Source organism: Dermacentor variabilis, chromosome 1 (assembly GCF_050947875.1).
Source record: "Dermacentor variabilis isolate Ectoservices chromosome 1, ASM5094787v1, whole genome shotgun sequence".
NCBI classification, from domain to species: Eukaryota; Metazoa; Arthropoda; class Arachnida; order Ixodida; family Ixodidae; genus Dermacentor; species Dermacentor variabilis.
In genome coordinates, this window is record NC_134568.1 from 90,945,980 (window position 1) to 90,971,661 (window position 25,682).

Sequence of the window (25,682 nt, forward strand, 5' to 3'; positions counted from 1 at the left end):
GTTTCTGTGCTTTGGTGTGCAGTAATCAGCAATATCCAATTCTAATTACTCCAGAGACTTCAGTAACTCAACTTGTAACTAAACTTATGCTCTGATATTGTATCTATAATGAAACCCACGAATATTATACTGTACTATTGTTTTCTATGTTTTTCCGATTTATTTTGAATTTTGTCCTCGGTCATCTCGATGATTTCTAAGTGTAATTATTATAGACATCAGTAACTCAACTTTTAAATAAACTTAAGCTGTGTGCTGATATATCTGTAATGAAACCCATGAATTTTGTACTGTTCTATTTTATTTTCTTTTTCAGATATTGAATTTCCTCCCTGGTCGTCCCAGGAAGTGAACCAGAAGTGCTGCGCGAGAAACAAGAGTGTCACTCGATGCTCGTGCTACTAAAAAGAAGCTCCACCCACAAAAACAATGCACCTTCTCTTCACCTCTGAACGAGCTGAACCAGAGGAGTTCAGCCACACAGATTAATGACTTTGGTTAGCTAATGTAAATGCTAGGTGAATTAGAAAATGAAAGCCAATTGTTTGAAGCTAAAATATTACTTTTGGCTGAGCAGTAATATCAGGGTCACCTATAAAATGTGCCTAGACATTCAAGTTTCATCTTGAAACCAGTGACACAAAGGCTGGTCTTTATGCAGAAAATGAATGTTTCAAACACGTGAAACCAGTTGATGTCAGGTAGATAAGCAAATCTAATTGGCTGGCACATCTCTGTAAATTTTGCTTTAATTAGACAGCGTACATACAAACTTGCAATTCTTAAACTGTCAGTGACTATAAGTATTTACAACAAACATTACATTTCAACCACCGGATAACCTCCTACAACCTTAAACAATGAAATTCTGCACATTTTCCAATAAAACATAGCTTGCTTTATTAAAGGCCTGTTACACATAAATACCAACAGATAATGCTACTTCTGATAGCTGCCAGAGCCACAAGCATGTCACCACTTTCCAAAATGCGGCATGAAAGTAAAAGGTTTAAAAAGCAAAATAAAAGCACAGTACCCACCTATGCAACTAAAAAAAAAATATGCAGTACACCTAGGACCTGACACTATGCTAGTGGAAAAGCTGCTTTTATAATATATATATATATATATATATATAAAAAAATGGTTTACACATCTGGTGAACCCTGTAGAGAAATAAGAACAACAGAAGAACAAATAAGAAGCTGAACGAACTTTCTGTGAAACAGTCTTTAAAAAGGCAGTTGAGGCAGGTATTATTATTCTGTCTTCTGTACTCTAGGCCCGAGCTTGTTGCTAGCATAATCAGAAGCACAGCTCCCTCTAAAGACAAATGTGGGAAACACATAAAAGGCAGTGCTTAGTTCTGGAACAAAGTGCGGGTGAACTCGATATAGTCGTAGGCGCCAGAGATGGATCGGCCACTCTTTGGATCCACGTAGGGTTTCATGCGGGACACACAGTAGTCGGCCATGTCCTTGGTAAGATTCTGCAAAAAGCAAGCTCTTTATGTAGTTTGACATATGTGCCATACGTAAATGAACAAAAACCATGCTAATACATTCCATTTGGAGTCATTATCCAGCTTTCAGCATGTACTTTAACTAAAAACTTCCTATTTAAACCTTGATTTTTACATATTCTGCAATAAAACAAATTCTCTTTTTCCAATTGTAAACCCATTGTGAACTCCAGAGTTTTGATTTAATGGAGTCCACTTTCACTGCATGCACGTACCTCGATCACTGGTGATGACCGAAAGAAAAGCATCGGATGACAAAATTCATCAGTTGCACGTGCCCTTTCATGTGAAAATATAGCTGGCGAGCAGAGATTAACACAGACCATTCAGCGACAGGCACTGTTCAGGAGCCTATACATAAGTTCATGAACGTGTCAGTATCCACTCGGAACAGAATAAATCCAACTGGAACTGAGCGTGCGAAGTGAACATAAGAATCCACTTGTCCCTGCATCGTCGCACCATGTTGCTGTGTCTACATTGTTATTGCCAACGAATATTGAAAATGACATTGCGGTGACAGATACAAAATGGCAGCCTAGCATTGCTTGACTTTGATAAGGACAATATACATGTGTACCATGGGGATTGAGGTATGCCGTGGCGCCTTTGCACGGGCATTCACCTGTTCCGTCATTCTTATGCCTCTCCCCTTTCTGCTCGGACGGTTGTCAGCAGTGATGCTCGCATTGCCAGCAGCAGCTCACCGCTGTCCGCAGAGCGAGCACGGGAGAAATTTCTCTGGGACAGCACTGGGTACATACACGTTTTTCTCTTGTCTGCGGGTCCCTTTGTGTCTCGAAGTTGAGTTTGCCTATGGTGTCTTTGCATGTACAGAGAGTGCATACCTTGTGTTGATCCTTTCCAGATGCTAAGCTGAAGAGTGGTACCTAGAGCTCGCACGTGGTTATACTGTGCCGAGCTGCACTTACTGGAGGCCCAAGCCAAGGAGGCCGGCCAAGTTCTCGTAAGTGGGCCCGTTGCTTATTGCGAGAGCGAGCAGCATAGCTGCGGGGACTTTTCCTCGCTAGGGCGTTTGTGCAGTGTTTGGTGCCACCGGAGACAAACGGTTTCCACTAACTCAAGGCAATACCGTGTTCTCTGCATGCGTAGTGCTCGGTAGCCCTCTTTTGCAGCCCAAGCGAGTGCGCAGTGGTGCGCTAGAGTACGTGAGGTGACGGCTGACATGGCCCTCTGGATTGCTAAGCTCCAAGCCATGATGGTCGGTACTCCTGCGAGATACCACACTCGCACAGTGCACACCATGTTATTTGACAGCGGCTGCTACCACTAGGTGGGGTCTGCACCAAAGCTTTGCTCCCAGTGCTATTTCTACAGCACGTTCTAATGCTTTTGATTTTGTTATTGGTAGTTTCGTATGGGGACATTGTTCACAAGCTCTCCCAGAGAAGATGCCACTTGTATGTTTTCATAGCTGCGGACAACTTTTTGTGGCTACACAGACACAGCTATGGGGGCAGAGTTTATGTATGTGTGTTACACTTCCTAGTAGTCAGTGACAAGTTTAATCTTGCTGTCATTCTTGGTTTCCCCACCTACAGCACCACAGTGTCCAAAAAGCAAAGCTTTCAGCAAAAACATTCTAATTAGTTTTGCCCGTTTCAAACTGTAAAAAAGACAAGGTATAATGTTACACTACTCCTTTGTCTTGAGGGGAAAAAATATATTACATATTTGAACATGCCTCGTTTTCTGAAGTAATGTTTCCATGGCAATAAGTTGTACTAGATCTTGCTAGGACTAACAAGGGTTGCTGGAAATTCATAATGCAATTTTAAAGTATGTTTCATTGCTGTGGTTGAAGCTAGACGGGAGAAGAACAGCTCGTGGTGTCATTTGTCTGTTGTGAATGTAACGCACAGCCTTAGAGTGACAGCAAATTCACGGTTAGGTGGGAGGGACAGGCATCACCATAGTTCCTCAGTAACTTGTTTTTGAGTGCACACACTTACCATATTTGGGTTTCAACTAAAGACAAACATGAGCACCAGCATATAGTTTTTTGGTAAATGCTAAAAACAAACAGTTGAAATCACATTTTGTTGTCTCAAGAGCAGCAATCGAACTTGGGACTACATTCAGCTGTGGTCTGACACATACACTAACTTTGGCTGTATAGCCAACTTTTAATGCCGGAATGAAAACCTCCAATTTAATAAGTTTTCTAAGCAAACAGACTTCACTTTTACATTGACATTCGAATATATGCATGGGTGAAAGTATGGAAGCAGGAAAGCTAACTGGGGAGTATGTGCAGTGACGTCCATTAAAGGGACACTACAGAGGAATACTAAGCTGGATCAGTAAACGGCACTTCTGGGACATCAAAAGGGTTGGTACACCAGAAAAGATGTAAAAACAGACTGGTGGCAACACCACCTTGAAGCTTCAACGCTAGCTCTCTCCATGATGTCAGATTTTGGCTGTCTCTGCTGGGGACTAGTCAATAATTTATTGATAAACAAGGGTCATATTGAATTCTGAAGAAACCAAGGGCTCAAATACCTTCTTTTGCACAAAAACAACCGAAGCGCAAAATACCCTGAAGTCTGATACTGCACTGATGTATCAGTGCTGTGGTTCTTACTTCAAGGAAGAAAATTTCAGCGATCAGCCTTCGATTTCTCCACTAGGAACCAAAATATTTCTGTGGAATAAACAAAAATAAGCTTCTAAAAGAATACTTCACCAATCTAAATCCCTTTAGTCTTGGCCTTTAGTATCCCTTTAATATCAACATGCTGCTTGGCAATAAAGTTGCTGCAGTAGGCAATTCCAGTTAACGAACCCCTCACGAGGTCTGGCCATTTTGAGCTGACAAGCGCAGTGCATACAGTGCGCGCTAACAATTGTGTCTTAAGTATTACATCGCTATGCGCCAAAGAAACAGCTGAAATTTCAAACGAAATGCTGTTTGTCCTACTCGCGGGGGCACTGCACTCCCAGCCGGAGAGTGACGTCACTTCCAGTGACATATGGCAGAATTATTCAAGGAAACAGCAGTTATTTGTTTGATCTGATGTTTCGATAGACGAATTAAAGTTTAGAGGACTAATAAAACCTACAAATCAAATGTCTGCATGTTCTCGTTTTACTTTGTACTGAAGAAACAGAAATGTGCTTCCGTTTCGTCTGCTTGTTCCCATGTCGTGCAGTTGCATGAACAGAGAGCAAAACTATGTCATTTTCTGCCATGTTCTAGCATGCCATCATGTTCTGTGATCTGCTTGTGTCTGCCTCAGTGTTTGTGTAGCACTGATTTATACTGCTAGTTAGGTTGTTCTCGTGCACAGCAAACAAACTCGTGTGCTGCGGAAGTGAATCACGCAGCAAAGAAGCGAAGAAAAAAAGAAATGCAGGGCCCGTGCCATATATATATCAAGCGAACCTCCGGCTACAGTATGAGAGAATGCAGGAAAGGAATTTCACTTGTAGAGGCTAGACGGGAAAGTGGGGAGAGTTTCTATGTTGGTGGTGACGCTCGCCCCTTGAAATCATGGGTTCGCGGCACTGAAATATTTCTCTCTGCTATTAATAAAACAATTTGAAAAATTCTTGCGGTAGAATGCTCCCTAGAGGGCACATAACAACTTCCAGCATATAACCAAAATTTCCTATGTGGCCTGGTGAGGGGCTATTCAATTGAGGTTGTTTTAATAATGCACTAAACCTTTGGCTGGAGGTAGAAGGAAAACAGACGGAAAAGACTCACTGCGTAGAGCTCGTCGGCAGTGACATATGGCCGCTCGCCAGAGGTGATGGCGCGGAAGGCATTCTCAATCTCCTCAGACGATCGCACATTCTCAGTTTCTCGTGAGATCATGAACGCCATGTATTCCTGGAGAGAGACTTGGCCATCTCTGTTGGGATCCACCTGGTCAAGGATGGCCTCGAACTCGGGGTCTGGCTGGCCCTCTTCCACCATAGGCAGGTCGTAGCCCAAAGCCCGTAAACATGACTTGAACTCCACGTGGTTCAACCGGCCACTCTTGTCTTTGTCGAAGTGCCTGCATGTATCCATTGTGGGTCAAATTAAGCATTCTTGTACAGCCTGTCATGGAGTAGCTGTAAATTACAGGCAGTAAAATGCAGTCCAACATAACATTTTGTGGCCATTTTGATTCAAACCAGAAACATGCAAGGCTTAAATGGATGCTGCAACTGAAGAACATGCAGTCTCTTTCAGAGGCTTTCCCTTTGCTCTTGTCATTGCAGATGCACTGTATGGTACAGAAGTTGGCCTAGTGCAATGACCACAACGGTCTGGCAATCATACAAAACCATACTCGAACTTTTATTTAGTTATACTTGCCACAACTAGTGAATATACTTCAGACATTGAAATATACAGCCAAATTATATGAAACTTTACACAGCTAATAGTATTCACAAATTGGGTACGCACTGTTCTTATAGTCAACAAATTTGTAACAAGTCTACTGTTAGACTGAAATTTAAAATTAAACATGAAAAATTTTGAGACATTAAGCTTTAATTCTGCATCCAATACAGTAAAAGCCCTTTAATTCGAATGTTAAGATGATGTCAAAACGTTTGTGTTAAATGAAATTCAAACTGATGAAGTCAAGGAAAAATTTGCATTTGGTAGTGAAGTGTCAGGGACTGCCTGTAAGATCCCCTGTTTATTGACAATCATTTTCTTCTTAGAAAGCACTGACTGTCATGGTACCATGGTACCAAAAGGAAATATCTTTTTCTACTTTTCAAAAGTGATGTGCAACATTCAGTGCTACCATGCCTAACATGCCTACATTTTTCCCCCTGCACACATTGCAGGTGCCTCGTTTGGGCCTAGCATCGTGCCCCTTGCTCCTGGTAGAGCAACTACATTAGGATTTGTGTTGCTGAGAAGCTGACACGTTTTCACTACTTGTGCGAAAAATGCCACTTAAGCAGACTAAAACAGGCCCTGCATTCACACCTCTTTATCAGAAAGAAACGTTACTAAAATTGACAATGCTGAAGATGCTGAAGTAGATCAGCTGCCCGATGCCTGGGTCTGCCTGATGAATTGGCAACAAATAAATGTGATCAGTGCAAACTCAATGCTTGTGGCGGAAACATGACCAAAGTTAACAAAAACATATGCTCAATTTTCTGCAGCCCTTTCAAAGCGTTGCTCGAACTGAAATTGCCGCTGTGTTGGATCAGTTGATGAGAACATTCAAAAGGGCATTGAGCAGTTTCAACTAGCGATTTTCCATGCACTGGTGCTTTGTATCCACCTTCCTGTAAGATGGCTGCGCAAGAGCCCTGTTGTTCCGAGATTGCTCACAGCTACTTAACATCACCTGTGCCACATATTGCTAGCTCAGAAAAACATCCATCAAAATTCAATTCTGGGTTCAATATCCCGACACTGAACAGTGGTCATGAGGGGTATTGTAGTGGAGGGCTCCGGATTAATTTTGGCCACCCGGGGTTCTTCAACGTGCACCTATTTTAGGCACAAAGCAACGTACTCCCTTAAGCAAAAGTATATGGAACAGGGATTCCTCAATAAAGCAGACTTTCTTCTCCGCCTGTGAATGCAACTTGAAATTGAGGAGTGCAGTACAAGCTTGGCATTGTAAACATTCCAGTGAACTTGTCAATTTCGGTTTGCGCGTCTGAATTACAAAGAAATTAGGTTTTTCCGGTGAGCCTTTGGTCTGCATACTTTTTCTCACGGGTGTACAGTTTGAATTACGAGTGGCAGAACCAATTTCCAATTTATTTAATAAGTTATTTTACATATTAAGTTCTGTGCAACTTTACAGGACTACTGTGGTTTGTTCGAATTTCTAAAAAATGCTTTAAGTAGGAACATCACACTCAAAAGGTAGGCAGCCTCAAGTGCCAATGACATCTGCAACATGACAGTGCAAAATGTATGCATAATTCTAAACTATGTGACCACAGGGAAATTAGAGCACTAAAAAAGAGAAAGAAAGAAAGAAGGAAAGAAAGAAAGAAAAGAAAGAAAGAGAAGTGCTACTCACTTGAACATCATGCTGAACTCCTTGAGGGCATCTTCTGTAACACCACTTTGGTTTCTAAATAAATTAGAAAAAATGGGATGCTCACATGAGAAAGCATAAAAGTGGAATAAGAGAAATGTACATTTTTCGTAGTCTCAAAATGTCAACAACTCTGCCTTACTTAAACCTTCTTTGAACAACCTTAGCAAGACACACTAAGCTCACCAATCCAAAGTACTTTTAATGAAACAACGTGAAGGAGCCCATGTCGCAAATCTGGCTTCAGCTTCCCGCATTTGGCATTGGACATCGTTTCGGCAAAAAGATTTTCGAACCACACATACCCAGGCCTTCCATGTGACGCAAAGAACTGACTGAACTGAATTTCTCAAGTTAAAATATGTGGAAAAATCATAAACTATGACTTACACACAACCTACAGACATGATACCTCTCGGATTGTAATTTGAGTATACGAGAAAACATAATTGTGTTACGCCAAAACTCAAACCCCTTTTCCAGCTTTTCTAAAATTCATAGACCGGAGGCGGTGTCCGCCATTTGTGCACGCAGGCTTGTAAATATCTTGGAGTCCACAGAGCGGTGCGCCCACTTCCTTGAAACACTTCCAGATGGCACTTGCCTCCGCAGCATCGCGGCCCATGCAAGAGGCCACATTTCTCACAGAAAGCCTGCCTTCATGCAGTGTTCGCCATGAGCGTTTACCGGTAAACATTGCGGTTACATATGCTGCAGTTGCTGGGAAGTGTGAGAAGCAGTCAGGGATCTTTGAGTGCTATCGCGTCCCACTCTTAAAGGCGAAGCTTAAGAGTCCTCCAAATTTTTATTAGTTCTGCCATCTGTCAAGCTCAGGCAAATGATAACCCCCCTCCTAAAGCAAGAGTAACAGCGCACCTTGCTTGTATTTGCTGTTCCAGGTTGTGCTGCATGCGCATTCCAAGCTGGTCAAGCTGGTCCCACTGCTGGGCCAGTCCCACGGTGCCGTGCTCAGTGTACCGGTTGTCAAGAATCAGCTGCTCCTCTAGCAGAGCGCCCAAGTCCTCAATGCGCTTCAGGTCACCACGTTTGCCACGAACCTCAGCAGCCTTACGCTGAAAGGGTCCAGGAAATGCATTTAGATCCCTGATATACCAAGCTACTACTGATCAAGTCAAGAAATGTTTTGTAACAGGTTTCAAAAAGACTTTTTACTAATATGCTACCTGACCAGACAACTGACTACTGATCTATTCTAACAGGAAGCTTCTACCCAACATCTGACCTTTGTTGCTTCGAGCTGCGCTTCCAGTGAACCCGATCCTTCCATCATTGAGGACCTGCAAGAAGTGGTAAGAACACATCATTTTAGCGATTTTTCACTATCTTTAAATGTTTACCCGAAAATTCAATATAGCAATACATAAACGAAATTATTAATAACATGTGAATATGCCCAAAAGATGCTGAAAATGGACTTTAAGTATGTATTTAAGAAAAATGAGCAACATACATGTGCGTGCATACAAAGTGCACAATGTTTTGAAATTTTCAACGACGAACACACAAATGCTTTGCTTATGAAAAACAAATGCTAAACTGAAATAATCGAAAATGATCAAAAGACATCTCAAGCAATATTTCTACATGGTCTCTACTAAATTACTTAATAGATATTCCTCAAATTTTCCAGGTTTTTCCTGATAATGTCAATAAAAATTCCCTGAACATTAAAAAAGAAGGTTTGAGAGCCTAACAGAGGCACGATTCACATAGACGATTCCACTGACTAAACAGTTCATTGCAGCGCCAAAGAGAGATTATGAGCACATTTATTCCCTTTGAACTGTCAATTTCCGCCTGGAGAAGAGAAGCATTATTCTGTGCTCCATTGATGAGCCTTTGCTAGTTTTGTTGGAGCTGCTTGATGTGGGTGGCACCCCTTTTCCCGTTTTGTTCAGCCTCAGATGCATCAAGCATGTCTTGCTTCTTTTTATTGAGGTCCTCCTTCCACCAAATGCTTGCGCCATGCACCATTTCCCCCACACTGTCTGTAATGCCAACACTGGCTACACCACCTGCTGCCGAAACTCTATCACACTATTCTCTGTGCAATCAGATTCTTCTTTCAGGTTCTCTATGAGGCACTCTTTATTTACAGAAAAACCTCTTTCAACAGCAGCATTGCCATGGGACATGGAGAGTATGATCTTGACAAAGATAAGCAACTGCTTATGGTTCCGTGAGCACAGCTCAAATCACAAGGTGTCCAGTCTCTGTGCTGTCCTATCAAAGTTCTTCATAAGTACCTGTGCAGACCTCAGTGAACGAACTTGCACGTAGGATCGGTGCACCCGTTCTGCTCCCAAGCCAGTCAAGCAACAGGTGCTGTGCAAGTATTTCCAGTGCAATTGCACATTGTTTTTTGTCAACCTCCACTGACAATGTGCACACCGGATCCAAGCAACTCACTCCTGTCGTTAGCCTGTATTTTAGATGCAACCTTTCCATAATATTCAGTGAGCACACCTTCAAAAAATAAATGCATACCTTCTTGAAAGTAAGCAGTGCAAGTTGAGATGGTTTCGCAGCTTTTCTAAGTTCACTCTTGGCAGCAAAACTAACATCAAAAGTGTTGACAAAAACGATATTCTCGGGCTACGCCAAATCTATATTAAGCAACTTGAAGGGCGTGTCAGCAGTGTGAAAAATTTCTTGCTCAATGATCCTTCCCAACAGTGATCGTAAGACAGCCTCCAATGCAGCGGCAAGGAAAGGGACCATTGGATTGTCCGCTTGAAATTCGGTCAAGAATGGCTTCAATTCCTCAGGCACTGACAGCATGAAAGTCAGTTTTGCCCGCGGCATTGTGTCAGCTACTAGCATCTCAACTGTGGTGTAGCTGGTGCACTTTGGCTTGTGCTTGTCTTTAGCTGAACACTCCCCATACTTTACCAAGTTTGGCAGTACTTGAAGAGCTCTTGAAATCCCCATGCTGTTTTCAAGCCATCAAACCGCAGAGAATTTGAGAGGAAACAACGTGTTTACTGTGATGCGAATGTAATCAGCACGGTGAGCTGGAACACACCTGAAAAGGTTATAAATACTCTGCAGAAATACTACAAAATTCCAGCCAGTTGCTGCATGGCCTGTTCTGAAGACACCATGAACCACATGCAGGCCACAGCTTCCAATTTTCAGGATTTGTTGACTGTCATGACAATTGAGTTCTTCCTTAAGGGATCTAAGAAACTTGAAGTTTACATTTGGTCCATCCATTGACACTTGCATAATCTTGTGCTTTGTGTCCTCTGTGGCTTTCTCGAAGGCAAGTGTCAGGTCTTCAGAACAGGTGTGGCTAAGAAAACATGAAGTCAGGTATCGAGTTTTTACAGTATCATCTGGCAAATTGCAGTATCTGACCAGCACATCCATTTGTTCTTTCTGTGCTACTTTGTTTAGTGATTCATCAAATGCTATAGCTATGTATGGTGCTTCAGCAAGAGCTGATAGCAGCTTCTTTTGGAAGAATGGCACGATGCCATGGCAGATAGTATATCCAACTTTGTCTTTTCCCAGTTGCATTTTCTTGGCAATTTCACAAGACTCAAACATCAACGGGAAGAGGAAGAGCCACAGAACGGAGAGATGCACGAGTCATTACAGCATTCACACACCATAAGATCTCAGCTTTTGCAACATCTTTCTTCAATAGAAAACCACATACCATGTGTGCAGGAGCTGATGCAGCAAGAGGCATTGATGAGGGGCCTGCTCTCTTCGCCCCTTTGTCAACAGTCATCACAGTTGACAGGGCTGCACTGCTTGGCTTGAAGAACGAGAGCACACGTCTGGGAGCCACTTTCCAGCACCTTCATGATGTTCTTATGCTTTATACTTGCAGTGTGGCTAGACACATTTTTTTCCCATGTTGCTCATGCAAAACGTCTTGTAGCACACTACGCATTGTGCGCTGTATACATGGGCACAGGCTTAATCCAGCTCGCGACGTCGGATACGTTGGCGTTGAACCAGTCAGCATTGAACGAGAACTTCGTTGACTGTGACATTGTCGAGTTCAAGTATCTTCAAAAGCAGCTTGCATAACCTCACCGCAAAACAGAACGATCGAAATGCCCCAGCCACGAACAAAGCACAACATACACAAGTCCACCCACGAGTATGTCGCATATTACCACAGAATGCAGATATGGTGATACTCATCCGATGATGATGATGACAGTTGCCTTTAAGACCGCTTGCTGCTGGCTGGTTATTGGCGCCACTTTGTGGCAATTAAACTGCCGAGAGCTATGATAAACGGAGTCTGAGATCTACGACTCAATCTCGGAGGCCATGTATAGCAGCACCGTTGTTGCACACAGCCTCAGAGATATCTGCGGTATTCACGACGGTTTCAGACATTGTGTGCAGCAATGGCGCTGCAGCACGTGGCCTCCGAGATTGTGCCGTAGAGTGTATTCATCGCTCCTTGTATCTCACCGGCCACATTCCCCAACTTGGTCAAATTCTTTTTAATTTCCCTGACAATTCCCAGAGTTTTTCAAACGTATCGAGAATCCCTCATAATTCCCGGTTTTCCAGTTGGTAGACACCCTGTTTCTAGCCTATTTAGTGAGAACCTAAAAAGGATATCTTTCACGCAATGATTAAAGTTAAAACCATACTGGCATGTTTTATAAATGACCGTAGGTTGTAACAACCTGCAAGCACTTTTAATGTTAATTACTGTGGACAGTAATTGGCACGCTTGAATGCCATCCCAACTTGGAAAAACCAGTGCAAGCTTCTGCAGTTGTGCATGGCTTATGGGCATAAACTGCCCATACCAGCTGCAAATCCATGTATCCCTTCCACACTCCAAAATTCAACTGCATGTCTACATTACTCTATAGCTCAAAGAGCACAGAACTTCAAGTGTCAGCACTCCTGAAAGCAACAGAAATTTTGGAACAAAACTTACCCATCTAGCAGCCACATCCTGTGTATTGGGATATATGAAAAAGAGAAAGTGCACATTAGAGACACACACTGAGGTAAAAGCATTCTGCAATGAAATATCTAAAAATAGTTACCGCGTGTCTGTAAGCCATTGGTGTAATGCATTAGCATGCTTGGCAAACTCTCTACGAAGGTGGTCATTGTCTTCTTGGCGTTGGGCCTCCTTTGAAAGTTCGATATCACGTTCCTGTGTGGAATCAAAAATAAATATCCATATATGCGAAGCAAGCAAAGCTGAGCAAAGATCCTAGCTGGCACCCACACATTTCTATGGACCCAATAGTTCATTATTTTGATCCTGAATTTTGGCGTTGCCAGACAATTCAAACTTGATTGGTAAGGCCATGCACGCCTGACCCCATAGGCAACTAATAGTAGCAGGGTCTGTCTTGGTGGCGTTTAGGGGGCAGGTCATCGAATGTGTCAAGCGCAAGTCATCTCCCATAAAAAACGCCTATTTTAGGCCTGCCCTAGGAAGATTTTCGAGTGAAAACAGCAGCTCACAATGAGTGATAACAGTATTTACCTGGTTCTAATGAGAGCTTTCTTTTTAAAAAGAAAATTGTTCCTGCCTGCATGGTGCAATCTCACATGAAACCAAAACTGCGTTCACAGCATCAGTGACAGCCTACTGTCAGAGTCAGCTTAGCGAGCATCATTGCCATCACAGGACAGCAACAGAACAAGTTCGTGCGTAGTATGATGATGACACGCCACTTTTAGCCTTTGATTACAAACGCTTATGCAAAAGGCAACTTGTTTTACAAGCAAAGCTAGTGGCAGCAAGTCGTGTCACATGTTTTCAGCATTCCAGATAGTTGTGTGCATTGCAGGACCAATTAGTGAAGTGGTTAGTCTAGGCAATGGCCACCATCCCATCTGCAACTGTTGCAGAGATTTATGATAAATGTGGAAAAATCAAACATGCAATGTACTATATGGCGGCTGACATGTTACGGTCCATGGACAGCAACAAAGTGCCGTCTGAGAGTGATGATGATGATATATGTAAATAAACAATATCAGGTGCGCATTAGACTTCCGTTTTGTTTAGGTGCTATAAGGTAATTTCTACCATAGTTTACATTGAACCTATAAAAGAAAGGAAAGTGTTAATGTTGACGCTAAAGACGACAAGGTTGACATGCATGGTTGTTCAAGCGATTCGATGATTAAATGTTGATTACATGTCCTTATTCTGTCTCTTCCAGTTTATTGTTAACTTAATTCACATCTTAATTGTATCTCATTTTGCGTGCAATTAAAATGATGCCTATTGGGTCTCCGTGGCCACCCTGTAACATAGGAGACACTCTTATTCTTCAGAAGTCTCAGCAGCAACACATCTGTTGGACTACTTGCTTCTGTTAAGGCCCCCAAAAGCTGCTCAACATCCTGCAGCTCCTGGCGGGCACAATACGAATTGCACATTTTGGCAAGACGGGCATCGCGAGCTTTTGAGGTCTTCTTAGCATGGCTGGTTCGTGCTTAACATGCCTTAGTATTCTCATTGGCCCGTCGAATGTGCGCAGCCTCGGTGTGTTAAGTTTCCTCTATTTAGTGTCGACAGCTGTCTTTCGATATGGAAACATGTTGCCGTTACAAATACCTTAGGGACAAGTTATAGTCTAGTGTTTTCAGTGCGACAGGCAGTAGCGGGCAATGTGGGAAAATGTCATGCTGGAGAAGTCAGAACCGGCTAAGATTGCACCCCTGCACTGTTCGACACATTGAATAGGCCCACAGTTGTCTGCGGATCAGCTGTTGCCGTAGCTTCACACAAGAGTGCAGTGAGTGAGCACTTTTGTTTGGAGAAGGCGCAAACTCTGCACGCTCTTTTCAGTGCACCCGAACTGTAGGCCAACATACTGCTGGCCAGCCAAGCTAGTGTGTGATGCACTCTGGTCTAGCAGCTAGGGCGTGAAATCGGAGATGTTCTGTTCCTGTGACGGTCGCACCAAAGCACGGCAAATGTCGCCAGTCTGGCAGACTGCACCAGATGCTAGACTATATGAGCGTCCACTTTTCGCTGGCATAGCGGAAATGCGCCGCATGTGGCGCGTGCCTGAGCTACGTTGGAGCACTACTTGCCTTCCACACACACCAAGATACTGTGGCATGCTACGGCTTCATCAAGGCCGGCCAGTGAGTAGAGATCAATGAGGCCGGCACACCACTTTCACATCTGCGTGCGCTGATATCACACATGCACACGCAGACATGCCTCTCCTTAGATTTTCAGAATACTCCCGATTGTGCAGATATTCTTTTACACGTGGTACTAGTCTAGCAACAAATCGAAATTATGAGAGACACAAACTGCACCTTGATGATCTTCTGCAGGTTACGCCACGTATCCTCCAAAGCCTCCATGGTGAACCACGTGTAAGGGTTTGGACCAACATTGAAGCTCTTTATTTGTCGGTCCAGAGCAGCGAGGGCTTCAAAATCTGCCTGAGCTGAGCCCAAGGAGTTCTGAAACTGTGCATGAGCCTCTCGCAAGGCACGAATCTCTTCCACAGAGTTGCACCGCACAGGGTCAGTCAAGTCTTCCTCAGCATTCTCAAACCAGCTATTGAAGGCAGATGCCTTCTTGGCAAATGTGAGGAAGAGGTCTTCAATCTGGATAGATAAGGGGAAAAGAAAATCTTATTTGGCATAAGAACAAATACTTCATGGCAACCCAGGAACAAAGCGAAACCAGTACAGGTAGTGAACTTACCTGCTTGAACTGGTCCAACATGTGCAGCAGGCGAAGCTTACGGGCATTTGAAGCTGCCAGTAAATTATTCCAGCTGAAAATTTGAGTGACGTGGTTACTCCGTATGTACTGAAGATGAAAAAGCTTGAAAAATGGTGAAAGACAGATGGTGAACTGCTTACCAGAACAAGTGCACTTTAAACTGAAGATTGTACAGCCTCAACCTTCAAAAATGCTAGAAACCTCCTTCCCCTACCTATAACTTCTACCACTGACCGACACTTGTCAGTGTCGGTCAGTGGTAGAAGTGCTCAAAACACTGACACTGATTGACACTGACAAGTGTAGATCCGTGTCAACAAGTCGACACTGACAATTTCTTTATAGCATTCACTATAACCCTACTGCAATGTAGCTAAAAATGATACAATAGTACGAAAGCTATCAATTATTAGAGCTTAAATAATGTTGCAGGACCTCATATTTTGCCTTATCCTACCATCAAAAATTTGAGCTAAAATATGCTGCCATATGCAAACAATACAAACAAAGCAAACTGCTGCTTTGGAGTTTATTGGGATACTTAAATGTGCATCATACATGGAGAATGTGGCAACATTCATAAAAGAGGTGAGGGGGGACTAGGCTAAAAAGAAAAACACCCTTGGAGAAATGCATGAAAAATCAATGCATGGTTAAATGTATCTTAGCCATTATGTTTTCCACGCAAAACTTACCGAGTAAGCACATCGTCATGTCGCCTCATTATGGCTGCTGTCTGATCATGATTAGCAGCAACAAGTTGGTCTTTGAGCTGTGTTATGCTCTGAATGCCTTCTTGCTCAAAGGCTCCCAAGCCAGCATCAAAGGTTTCCTAAGGAAGAAAATCCAAGTTGTTCTGAATTTTCGTTGTGAAAACACACTGTACACCATACATACAAGTAATAAATATAATAGCTGTAGGGGACTTTTTTTTTAAATATATAATGATGTGGTTTTCATAATATTACCCTGTGCTCCAAATAGGTAAGCACATGTTTGTCCTCATTCAATTAAGAACTGGACCTTCAAATTTGGGAGTGCTGGCTCACCCTACCCAGCAACAGACATACAAAACCTGCAAGTGCTCTTTTCTCCACACCCCTTTGACACAACCAAGACGGCAGACCTCGGGCTAGAATATTAACTGAAGTATTAACATGCAGGTCAATCACATTTTTTGCACCGTTCGTTTTCCACACCATCCAAGGTTTCAGAATGTGCATCTCTGCCTTAACAGTCCTACTAGCATGAACACGGTCACCTTGGCTTGGAAGAGTTAGCACTGTGGGAAAGCCTGCTTACGAACTTTCACATATTGTTTACTGAAAAAATCTGAAGTTCAAATTGGAATGAATCGTAGCGTGCCATGATAAATACCACTATGAGAAGCTAGGTCAACCAGATTTAATTTGACTGTTCATTTTCATATGCTAACTGATAAATATATCTGACAATACCTCAACGGATATCAGGCTCATAAAGTTGCACTGCACTATCTTGTATGAAAGGTATGGAATGTGTCTAGTATTGGGCGTCTCTGCACACAAAGCCTGGCAATCAAATGCTGCAGTCATGCCTTTGTAACATTCCCTTCTTTGTCATCATTCAAACTATGCTCAAAGCTGTACACTCTAAGAAACGCTTGCACCCCTTGGGGCATACCTTGTCCCCAAACACTAGTCACTATCTTGCATGCTTTTCCTTTCCTTAATGCTGCATACCCAGTCTTTTCTTTTTACTATTAGTTTTCTTTATTGCGTGTTTTGCTGACCTGTCGCTGCCATGTGTTGTCAGGGGTTGAGTTTTTCAAACCGTCTCTTTACAGCTTTTTTTCTCACCCTCCTCTATGTTCAATGGGAAATAAAGCATTCATTCATTCAGTATGTTCAGGTCATAAACAGCAAGTGCATATCTCCATGACACAGCATACTTGACAGGAAAGCAGGAAGCAGAGAGCTTTAAAGAAAAAAAGAAGAAAAAAATGCAAGCAAGACGGACAACAATTCTTGTCTGGGGACCAGATATGCCCCAAAGAATGTTCTTTTTTTTCTTTTTTTTTAGGGAGTACATACTGCTGTGCCCATGTGGAACAATGACAGCCAAGCTACCCATTCCGTATTTACTCACATTAAGAACGCACATTTTTCTGAAAATATTGCGCAAATTGGGGGGTGCGTACTTTATGAGAGGTAAGATTTTGAGAGGATTCATTTACGTGATCACCTCTGAGACGTAGGGGACACACAGTACGATTCGGCATCCGACGCATTTTGCGGTTTAGTAGCGCCAGATTGGATGCCTGGCATGCGACAAATGCAGGAGACACACGGTACGATTTGGTGTACAATACAGTGTCAGACTTGGCGCCACAGCATGACAAAACACCTTGTATCCCGCTTCTGTTCCGGCACGTCGGACACCGTTATTGGATGCCGAATCATACCACATGTCTGCTACTTTTGTCGCACATCAGGTGTCCGATTCGGTACTACGGCATAGCAATACGCCTCAGATCCAGCTGCTGTATTGGAAACCTAATCGTACTACGCGTCTCCTACTTTTGTAGCACGCCAAGTGTCCAATTCGGAGCTACGGGCACGGCAAAATGCCTCAGATCTGGCTGCCATTTCAGCGCGTTGGACACCGTATCAGATGCTGAATTGTGCCATGCGTCTCCTACTTCACAGCAGCAAGTTTTGGGTTTTGATTTGGGGCAATTTTTTGGAGCAGACTAACAGGAAAAAAAATAGGAGATTTTTGGAGTTGCAAAGTGCAAATTGGAGCAATAGAGTAAATGATCCAGATTTTTACACTGGTCCTTTTTTGGATGAACTCCTGCAGTATTTTTTAACAACTGCCTTAGAGCTGTCATAGAACCAACTTCAGAGGGTACAAAAGAAACAACTGTTTTCTGCTTTCTCGTGTTTATCATATAGAGCGAAGTCCTGATGTTTCTAACTGCCAATATTTCAAAAGACATAGCTCGAACTGCATTTTGGGTCCAGTCATGGTGGCAGATGTATCAATGAATAAAAACCAAGTATTTGAACAAATAAAGGCATGAGGTGGTTATTTCAAGCAAAATTCCTGTTTCAACCTCTCGCTAATTGTGTAAATATAATGCCTGAACACAAACCGAAATTCCAATCAAACGCTATGGCTCGTGCAGTTGTGTTTTTCTTCCTTCGCCACACTCAGGAACATCTGCTGTTGGGCTTGTTTGCATATGGTAATATAAACAGTTTGAGGTGCAAAATAAAGCACAGACTAAGAGTACCCTAAAAACTACCGGACTCTTTTTTTTTTTTTTTTCACAGGCTGCAAGAAATAGAGTGCTGGTGGCGCTACATGTTTTAAGCACAAGGTGTGTGTTCCAAAGTGTTATAATATTGAACAGTGCACATCAATAGTAGCACTTCATTTGGAGAGACCCTAGTTAATCTATTTGCTGCATTGACAATTGCAGTCCACTAGCAACAATAACAAGGTTCTTAATACACATGCAGCTACTATAAGTGGGTAGCACACCTGTTTCGTAAGCAAAGTTTGCACAGATGAGAGGTCCCGACCAAAGTCTTCAGAGCGCACGTGGGCTTCTTTGTCGGCTGTAAAAGTTGTAGAACAGTTATCTTCAGCTTTAAACACATTATACTGAAATTTCAAATGTCTTTGGTCTGAAAAGGCCATTGCATTAATCTCCTGGTACTTTCATCCCTAAATTTGCCACTCTGGGCAGTTAATTTTGCATTGTGAGAAATCTCAGCGCAAAGATGTACCCCAGAGTAATGCAGCTTTCTGCGTAGTCATTTCTTCACTCTGTCAAGCTACAGCTCAAATATTTTTACCCTGCTTTGAGACTGGCGTGCAATGTGCAATGAGTTGTAGCCCTCTGCGGTGAATATTTGCCAAAATTTCACCTTCAGCATGCATAATAAGCTACACTGAGTGACAAGTTTAAGGATTATTATTTTTAGGGACGAGACTTGCAGAAAAATAAAATGAAATGAAATTGACCTAAGATTCACTTGTTCCGAAGTTTTCTATTAAACGTACACTATAACCTGAATTAACAATGTTAACCAATATATACAGTAAAACCTCGTAATTTGTGGTACCACATGGTACCACAAATTACATGGGACCGAAGAAAAGAATGTCTGAATTATCCGAATGTCGAATTATAGAGGGCATCAAGAAAACAATGAACAAGTGCTTACCATGACAACACACTTTTATTTACTGAACGAATGAGTAAATCTTGTTTCTATCCTGCACAATAGCAGTGCAGAAGCTGCAATTCTCGTCATCTCATGACTGATTGGCTCTCGCAATGGCGAAGGCCTCGCGACTTCCTTTGTTCGCAGCATGGCCAATGTGCGCTTTCATTCCATGATTTTTACTACCGCATGTCCACCCTGATTATTTTTTTTCGCGAATGAGCTGGTTGACAACAGATTGTCCGTATGTATACAGTTGAACCCACTGATAACAATATTCAAGTGCCATGAAAATTCCATTGTTATAAGCAATAATTGTCATAACCGGGTTGCATGAAAAAAATTCAAAATAGGGGGATGGCAGAGCTGCTGTGAGATAACTATAATGGCGGGGAGGCCAGTGCCCCTCCCCACCACCTTCCTCCATCTGGCTGCTGATTGCGTCGATTTGTTAAACTACTTCCTGGGCGCTCTGATCGCATGTAACAAGCAGCGGCTGTCGGCGTTAAAGAATGGCACTGCTATAACTGCAAAGAGGGGTCACGGGCGGCAGGCAATACGAGAGCTTTGTCAAGGCATTGTTTTGGTGGCCCGAAAGGGGCCTTTTAATAAAGGCGATAAAGTTGTCGGGGCAGCCTGTCAGCTTGAGAAATCCAGAAATAAACGCTGAGGCGAGATCGCCACAAGCATCTTGCCACATACTTCTCACTCGCTTGCACCCGAAAGGCTTATGTCTGTCAGCCTTGCATGCTTTACGCAAAGCTTGCTGACATCCTTCTCCATGGCATCCAGGTGCTTCACATAGTGCAGCGGAAGGTTCCTCACGAAAACAAAGCCCCAGAAGGACTGAATCATCTGCCGGGCCTCCTGTGAGGACAACGGTGAGGCAGCCTGCCCTACCGCGTCATCATTGCCGTCATCGCTGTCCCTATCCGATGCAAGCATGTTCGCGATGATCACCTCATCGGTTAGAAGTACTAGAGTGTACTAGAATACGGTTGAGTGGGATGAGCGGCTGAGGCGGTGCATGCTTTGCAGTGAGGCGCGCGAAGGCAAAAATACTGTGGCGACGCTGCAATCGAAGTGGATTGGGCCGTGTCAAGGTCGTGCCGTTGGACACTGCTGGCGATACTTCTCAGAAGGGTCATTCATACTACTTCGTACACTGGTCTATGCGTTCAGACGGCTCAAACAGTGTTTATAATTGCACACGACACGTTTATGCATTAGGAATAGATGCCTTTCCTTTATTTATTGTATTTTTTTTTACAGCGAAGCTGTATATGGCTAGGGTTCTGTGCATTTTTTTCAGTGAACAAAAACTATCATCAATGGCTCATACCCCCGTAAGCATTCGTACTCTTGTAAGCAAGCAAAAAATGCAATGGCTCATGGCCCCGTAAGGCTGAGGCTACGCACTCACAGGGTGTCTACCAAGTTGACATTTCCAAATTCCCAGAGTTTTCCTGGTTTTCCATGAGTGCCTTTGCAAAATTTCCTGAGTCGCACAGAACTTTGTTTTATGTCAAGACAGGCTGACACCATGTCGCCCAATGCTATCACTCATCAGGCACATGGCTGATGTGCCTACCGCGTCCAAACGAAGCTAGGTTTGCCGCGACCGCTGTGGATGAAACCGTAGTGGCTACTGACGCAATCTTACACTCAAACAAAATTACACCCTTTGGGTCGTATCTTGCCACATAACAATAATCGTCGTCTCTCTTGTCTGCATTTCCTTTCTTTAACGCTGAGAGCCTGGTACTTCCCAGTAACGAACGGCATGCGCGTTATCAGCATGACATAGCATTCCCGACAGGAAAGTAGCGGGCATGGCGTTTTCAAGAAAGGCAGATGACTATTGTGTGGCAGATATACACCCCAAAGGGTGTACCTTTGTCTAAAAGTGTAGATGGCGACTACGCAGTTATGAAGGAATGCAGCCAATGCAGTATTATGCATGGTACTAAACGCAAGAATAAAAGCTTTAAAGGCACAAATAGGCACAAAGTGTCCCAGCGTTGCGGTCACACACGTACGGTTTCCACTGATGACTAAGACAATGTGGACTCTGCCACTTCATTTCGATTTTATGCTGCCGCCATTCTTGCTCTTTCGCGGCGCTCCACGCTCGCCAAGCTCCCAGAGTTGTCCAAATTAATGGATGTGTGGCTAAATGTGTCCGAATTAGAGTTTGATTGCATAAAATGCATACGCCTGCAGGGACCAATGAACAAGTCCAAATTATCAGTTGTCAAAATTAACGAGGGTTGAATGAACAAGGTTTTACTGTACATCTGACTACATCTTTCTATGAACAGTGTCGAAGAGCCTAAAGCATAAAAAAATTGAATAACAGTTTAACATTGAAGGCACAATATTTAAACTATTTGTGTTGTTAAAACATGATAACCAGAATTTTAAAAAAATTCTTGGCTACATGCAACACTTCATTAAACAGCAGTGTGACTGTGCAGTGTCATAGAGGAATGTGTTACATAATGGCGGCTGCTTACCAATCCAGCTCTCAACGACATCGGCCTTCCACATGAACTGCAGGTAGGCTGAATTGTCCTGGAGCTTGGCTCGACGACGGGCGGCACTTGCCTCCAAGGCATCGAGCCTCTGCACTAACTGGTCCAGCCGCTGCTGGATGCTCTCCTTGTGGTGATTTCCCTTCTGAACTAGGCCCTGGCCAGCTGCCACCGTGTCTCCACATCTCTCTCGGTGAACTGCAAAGTCTGCCTCAAATGCCTCATGCTTCTTCAGCAAACCCTGCAGCAAAATGTGAAAGAGGTCAATCACAGAAAAAATAGCCTCTACACAAGCCTGTCCTCTGTACCGCATGGTACAGAGGACAGGCTTGTTATGACTTTTACTTGCTCTTAACGATCAAGTTTTGTTATCTTTCCAACAGAGAGACAACCGAAAAGCTGTGCTGACCATCAGTCCAAAGACCTAGCTAAATCATTAGATCGGTAGTAGTGATGGGTGGGGTGTACAAAGAGCAGGGTCATAACACAAGCTTATGACCCATGCTTACTAGGAATTCCTCTTTCAAGAGGAAAAATTGCAAGCCGTTATCTCAATCACGAAAGAAGTTCCACAGGTTACCCAGTCTTTTCAGACAAGGATGAAGACATGCTGCTTCCTTCAGTGAGCACACGTGCGGCCTTAGACATCTAAGGGCATCACAGACCTGCTCTGTTCCATGCAGTTAGGAGCCGCTTGCCTCTCTAAAGCCTGTTTCACATGCAAGTGGTGGTCGCGGCGGCCGAGTCGCACCGCGGTGCGCAGACACAGCTTCGTTTCACATGCTCCGCTATGGCATGACGCTTGCCGCTGTGATGCATGGTGTTGCTTGCGGATAGCGCCCATGAGCCGCGGGTTTCAGTGGTCTTCAAGAGCTGCCGGTTTAATCAATGTATTTAGTTGGTGTTCCACTTTTGTGCTTATAAACCACGTAGAAAATAAAAATACTGTGAGTCAAACTGCTAATAGAACTTTTTATTCACATTTACGTCTCTTTTAGCTCTTTATAGGTGACAGCTTGAAGGTCTTGCTAAGCACATGCACACAGAATTAGCCATATGGAAGCAAAGGAATGCACTGGTTTGTATTTCTGCAATTTGGGCTTGAGGCACATGCACATCTGCCAATGGCTCTTATTTTCAAGTGCTGCAGGGCATTTGGGCACCGTCTCAGCCCCCTGGATGCAAGAGGCCTATGGATGGCTTTCAAAGAAGCCCAAGTCCCTTTTCGATTCTAGGCATTCGGGTAGAAGGCGTCCCTTGCAGAGCTTGGCGCACATGATTTTTTAACTGAAGAAACAAGACCAAACAAAATTATGAACACGCTAGCTCGGAGTTGTAAAGAAGAAAAAAGGAAACACCTACATGGGTTGTGGACGAAAAGTACAGAGTGCCGTTTCGTCCCATCTGTCCCATGTGGGGTCACCATTGGGGGAAAAAAGTGGCAAAAAAAAGAAAACGGCATGTGCGGACAATTTGGTTCCACAGAATGGAGCTCGAAATTGACACATGGAAATGAGCACCACTTCTGAGACACCAACGGAGACGGCCGATTTGAGCGATGCCGACTTACTTTACGGAAGTATGCGTCACTTGCAACTATGAGTACCTTCAGCTTTAGTCCATCTTTCCGAAGAATCCTTCTCTTGTTTTTGTTGAGAAAATCCTTAAGTTTAGCATTCTAAACAAGCGGACACTGCAAAACTTAAGTGATGAACAGCTCGTCGAAGACAATGTGAGACATTGCAAACTGGCAGTGGATGTCTGCTAGAACCATCTGCTCGAGCGGACAAGTTCCCCACGCCACCTGCACTTCGGCCACGGTGCTGTCACATGATCTTAACGTCACTGCTTATGGGCGCTCCGCCTTTTGTTGCCATACTCGCTGCTCGCAAATTTTTCTAAATGTTTTGATCGTGATCACAGCGATGTGTGCCGCTCGGAAAACTGGTTTTAGGAAAGGAGGTGTGCTCACACGACGGCCACTGTGCAGTTTCTGGCCCAAAATCATCCAAGCCTCCACCCACTTGGTGGACTGCAGAAACTCTGTCAAATCGCTTGAGCGAGGAAGCGTGGCAGCAGCGAGCGAATTGACCTTTGTGCTGCATCTCACATCAACGCAAACTAAGCCGTGTAAACACAGCGCACGGCCGGACTCTGTCCCCATCACAGATGGCTTTCAATATAAAACGGCCCGGGTGGCCACATGCGGCCGCCCAGAGTAGAATGCACCCTCCCTCCCGGCCCTGTGTAAGGCACCGAGGCGGCCGTGTACAAGTGGTTCATCCAAAATTGCTTCAGACGTGCCGGCTTCTGTGTAACCGGTGATGACTGAAAATTTTTATGAGTGCGACGAAGCCATTGCTGGTGTAGCTGAAGTTTGGAGTGAGCTGTCAGAATTTCTGGAAGCTGCTGACGAATCAACAGTCAACGAGTTTGTGAATATGGATGATGGTGTCACGACCACGGGAGAGCCGGAAAATGAAGACTACATTGCCGACATCATACTGAGCACAAGTGAAAGTGGGCACAATGAGGAAAGCAACGACGATCCTTTACCCACATTCTCTGAGGTGACTCCTGCACTCGCACTAGTCCGGCCCTTCTGCACGAATGTAGAAGGTTGCGGGCCTCAGCGGCTCTGACTCTAGACAATGTGGAGAAGTGCGTGCGTCGCAGGCAGTGAAACTGCCCAAGCAGAAGAAAATACAAAACTATTTCATGCGAAACTAAGCCAGCTTCATCAATAAAGTGATTTTATAAATGGTATGTACGTTTATGACGTCCAATTCTTTAGCAGGCTTATATCGAATTATGTCCTATATCAAACTAATAGGAGTTTTTTTACAAGTTTGATATAACCGGGTTCTACTGTAATTACTATCGCAATAAGAAAGCCGCCAAGAAAACCCCTATTTTGCCTTCAAAGCAAGGGCAACCAAGATGGTCTCAGTATGCCAGCACTAGTAACGTTGGTCCCATAAAACCTGTGTGCACGTCTCCAGCCTTTATATTATGCAGGCACAATCTGAAATAGGGTTTGATCTAAGCAGTTTTTTTCGGCTGCTCACTGAGTCCTGATGTAACATTTTTATTTGGAAAAGAAATTAGTGAGCACCTATGACAGTAAGTTACTTTTTTAGCATGTAAGTTAACTTTGCAAATGCCTAGTACTTGCATAATATTGAACTTCCACACATGGATAAGCAAGAAAGTTCAGATAACCTTTTGCAATGTACCCACAAATTTCACAGTTCTTAACATCACTGTTGCTCACTCATGCATGCAAGCAAAATTGCAGAATGTATTAAAAAGGGAAGTCACTTGGGCAAGCCAACTGCAGCTGTTAATGCAACTGGGACAACTTATGAAGAACAAATTACAAAAAAGGGTCAACAGTGAAAGGTTCTCTGTGATTGGCAAATTCATAACCATACCAGAGTCAACTAACCTGTACAGCAGCCATGGTGTCTCCACAGTCTTCTACAGAGAGGAGCTGTTGTTTTTCAGTAATCCACGCCTCCTCCTCTTCCACCTTAGCAAGGAACTGCTGATACACCAGAGACTCGTCCAGTTTATGGCCACGATCACCAGCCATCTAAGTCCACAGCAGGCCAAAGGAAAAAGAGTTGTGTCAGTTAGCACGCG

At 43.6% G+C, this 25,682-nt stretch overlaps 1 protein-coding gene and 1 pseudogene across 1 annotated transcript in view; both read right to left on the reverse strand.

Annotated features, from left to right (window-relative positions):
* Positions 1-875: 875 nt before the first annotated feature.
* alpha-Spec (alpha spectrin) overlaps positions 876-25,682 on the reverse strand; it is a 174,954-nt gene continuing 150,147 nt past the window's right edge. Inside the window, exons 36-48 of the mRNA XM_075691147.1 lie at positions 25,486-25,632; positions 22,020-22,278; positions 18,815-18,891; positions 15,982-16,118; positions 15,266-15,338; positions 14,869-15,165; positions 12,618-12,730; positions 12,506-12,523; positions 8,807-8,861; positions 8,440-8,636; positions 7,546-7,599; positions 5,256-5,550; positions 876-1,489 (exon numbers count right to left, since the gene is read on the reverse strand). Coding sequence (XP_075547262.1) covers positions 1,361-1,489; positions 5,256-5,550; positions 7,546-7,599; positions 8,440-8,636; positions 8,807-8,861; positions 12,506-12,523; positions 12,618-12,730; positions 14,869-15,165; positions 15,266-15,338; positions 15,982-16,118; positions 18,815-18,891; positions 22,020-22,278; positions 25,486-25,632 — 1,851 coding nt within the window. The 3' untranslated portion in view covers positions 876-1,360. The remainder of the gene's footprint in view (positions 1,490-5,255; positions 5,551-7,545; positions 7,600-8,439; positions 8,637-8,806; positions 8,862-12,505; positions 12,524-12,617; positions 12,731-14,868; positions 15,166-15,265; positions 15,339-15,981; positions 16,119-18,814; positions 18,892-22,019; positions 22,279-25,485; positions 25,633-25,682) is intronic.
* On the reverse strand, positions 8,869-12,494 carry LOC142580399 (uncharacterized; annotated as a pseudogene).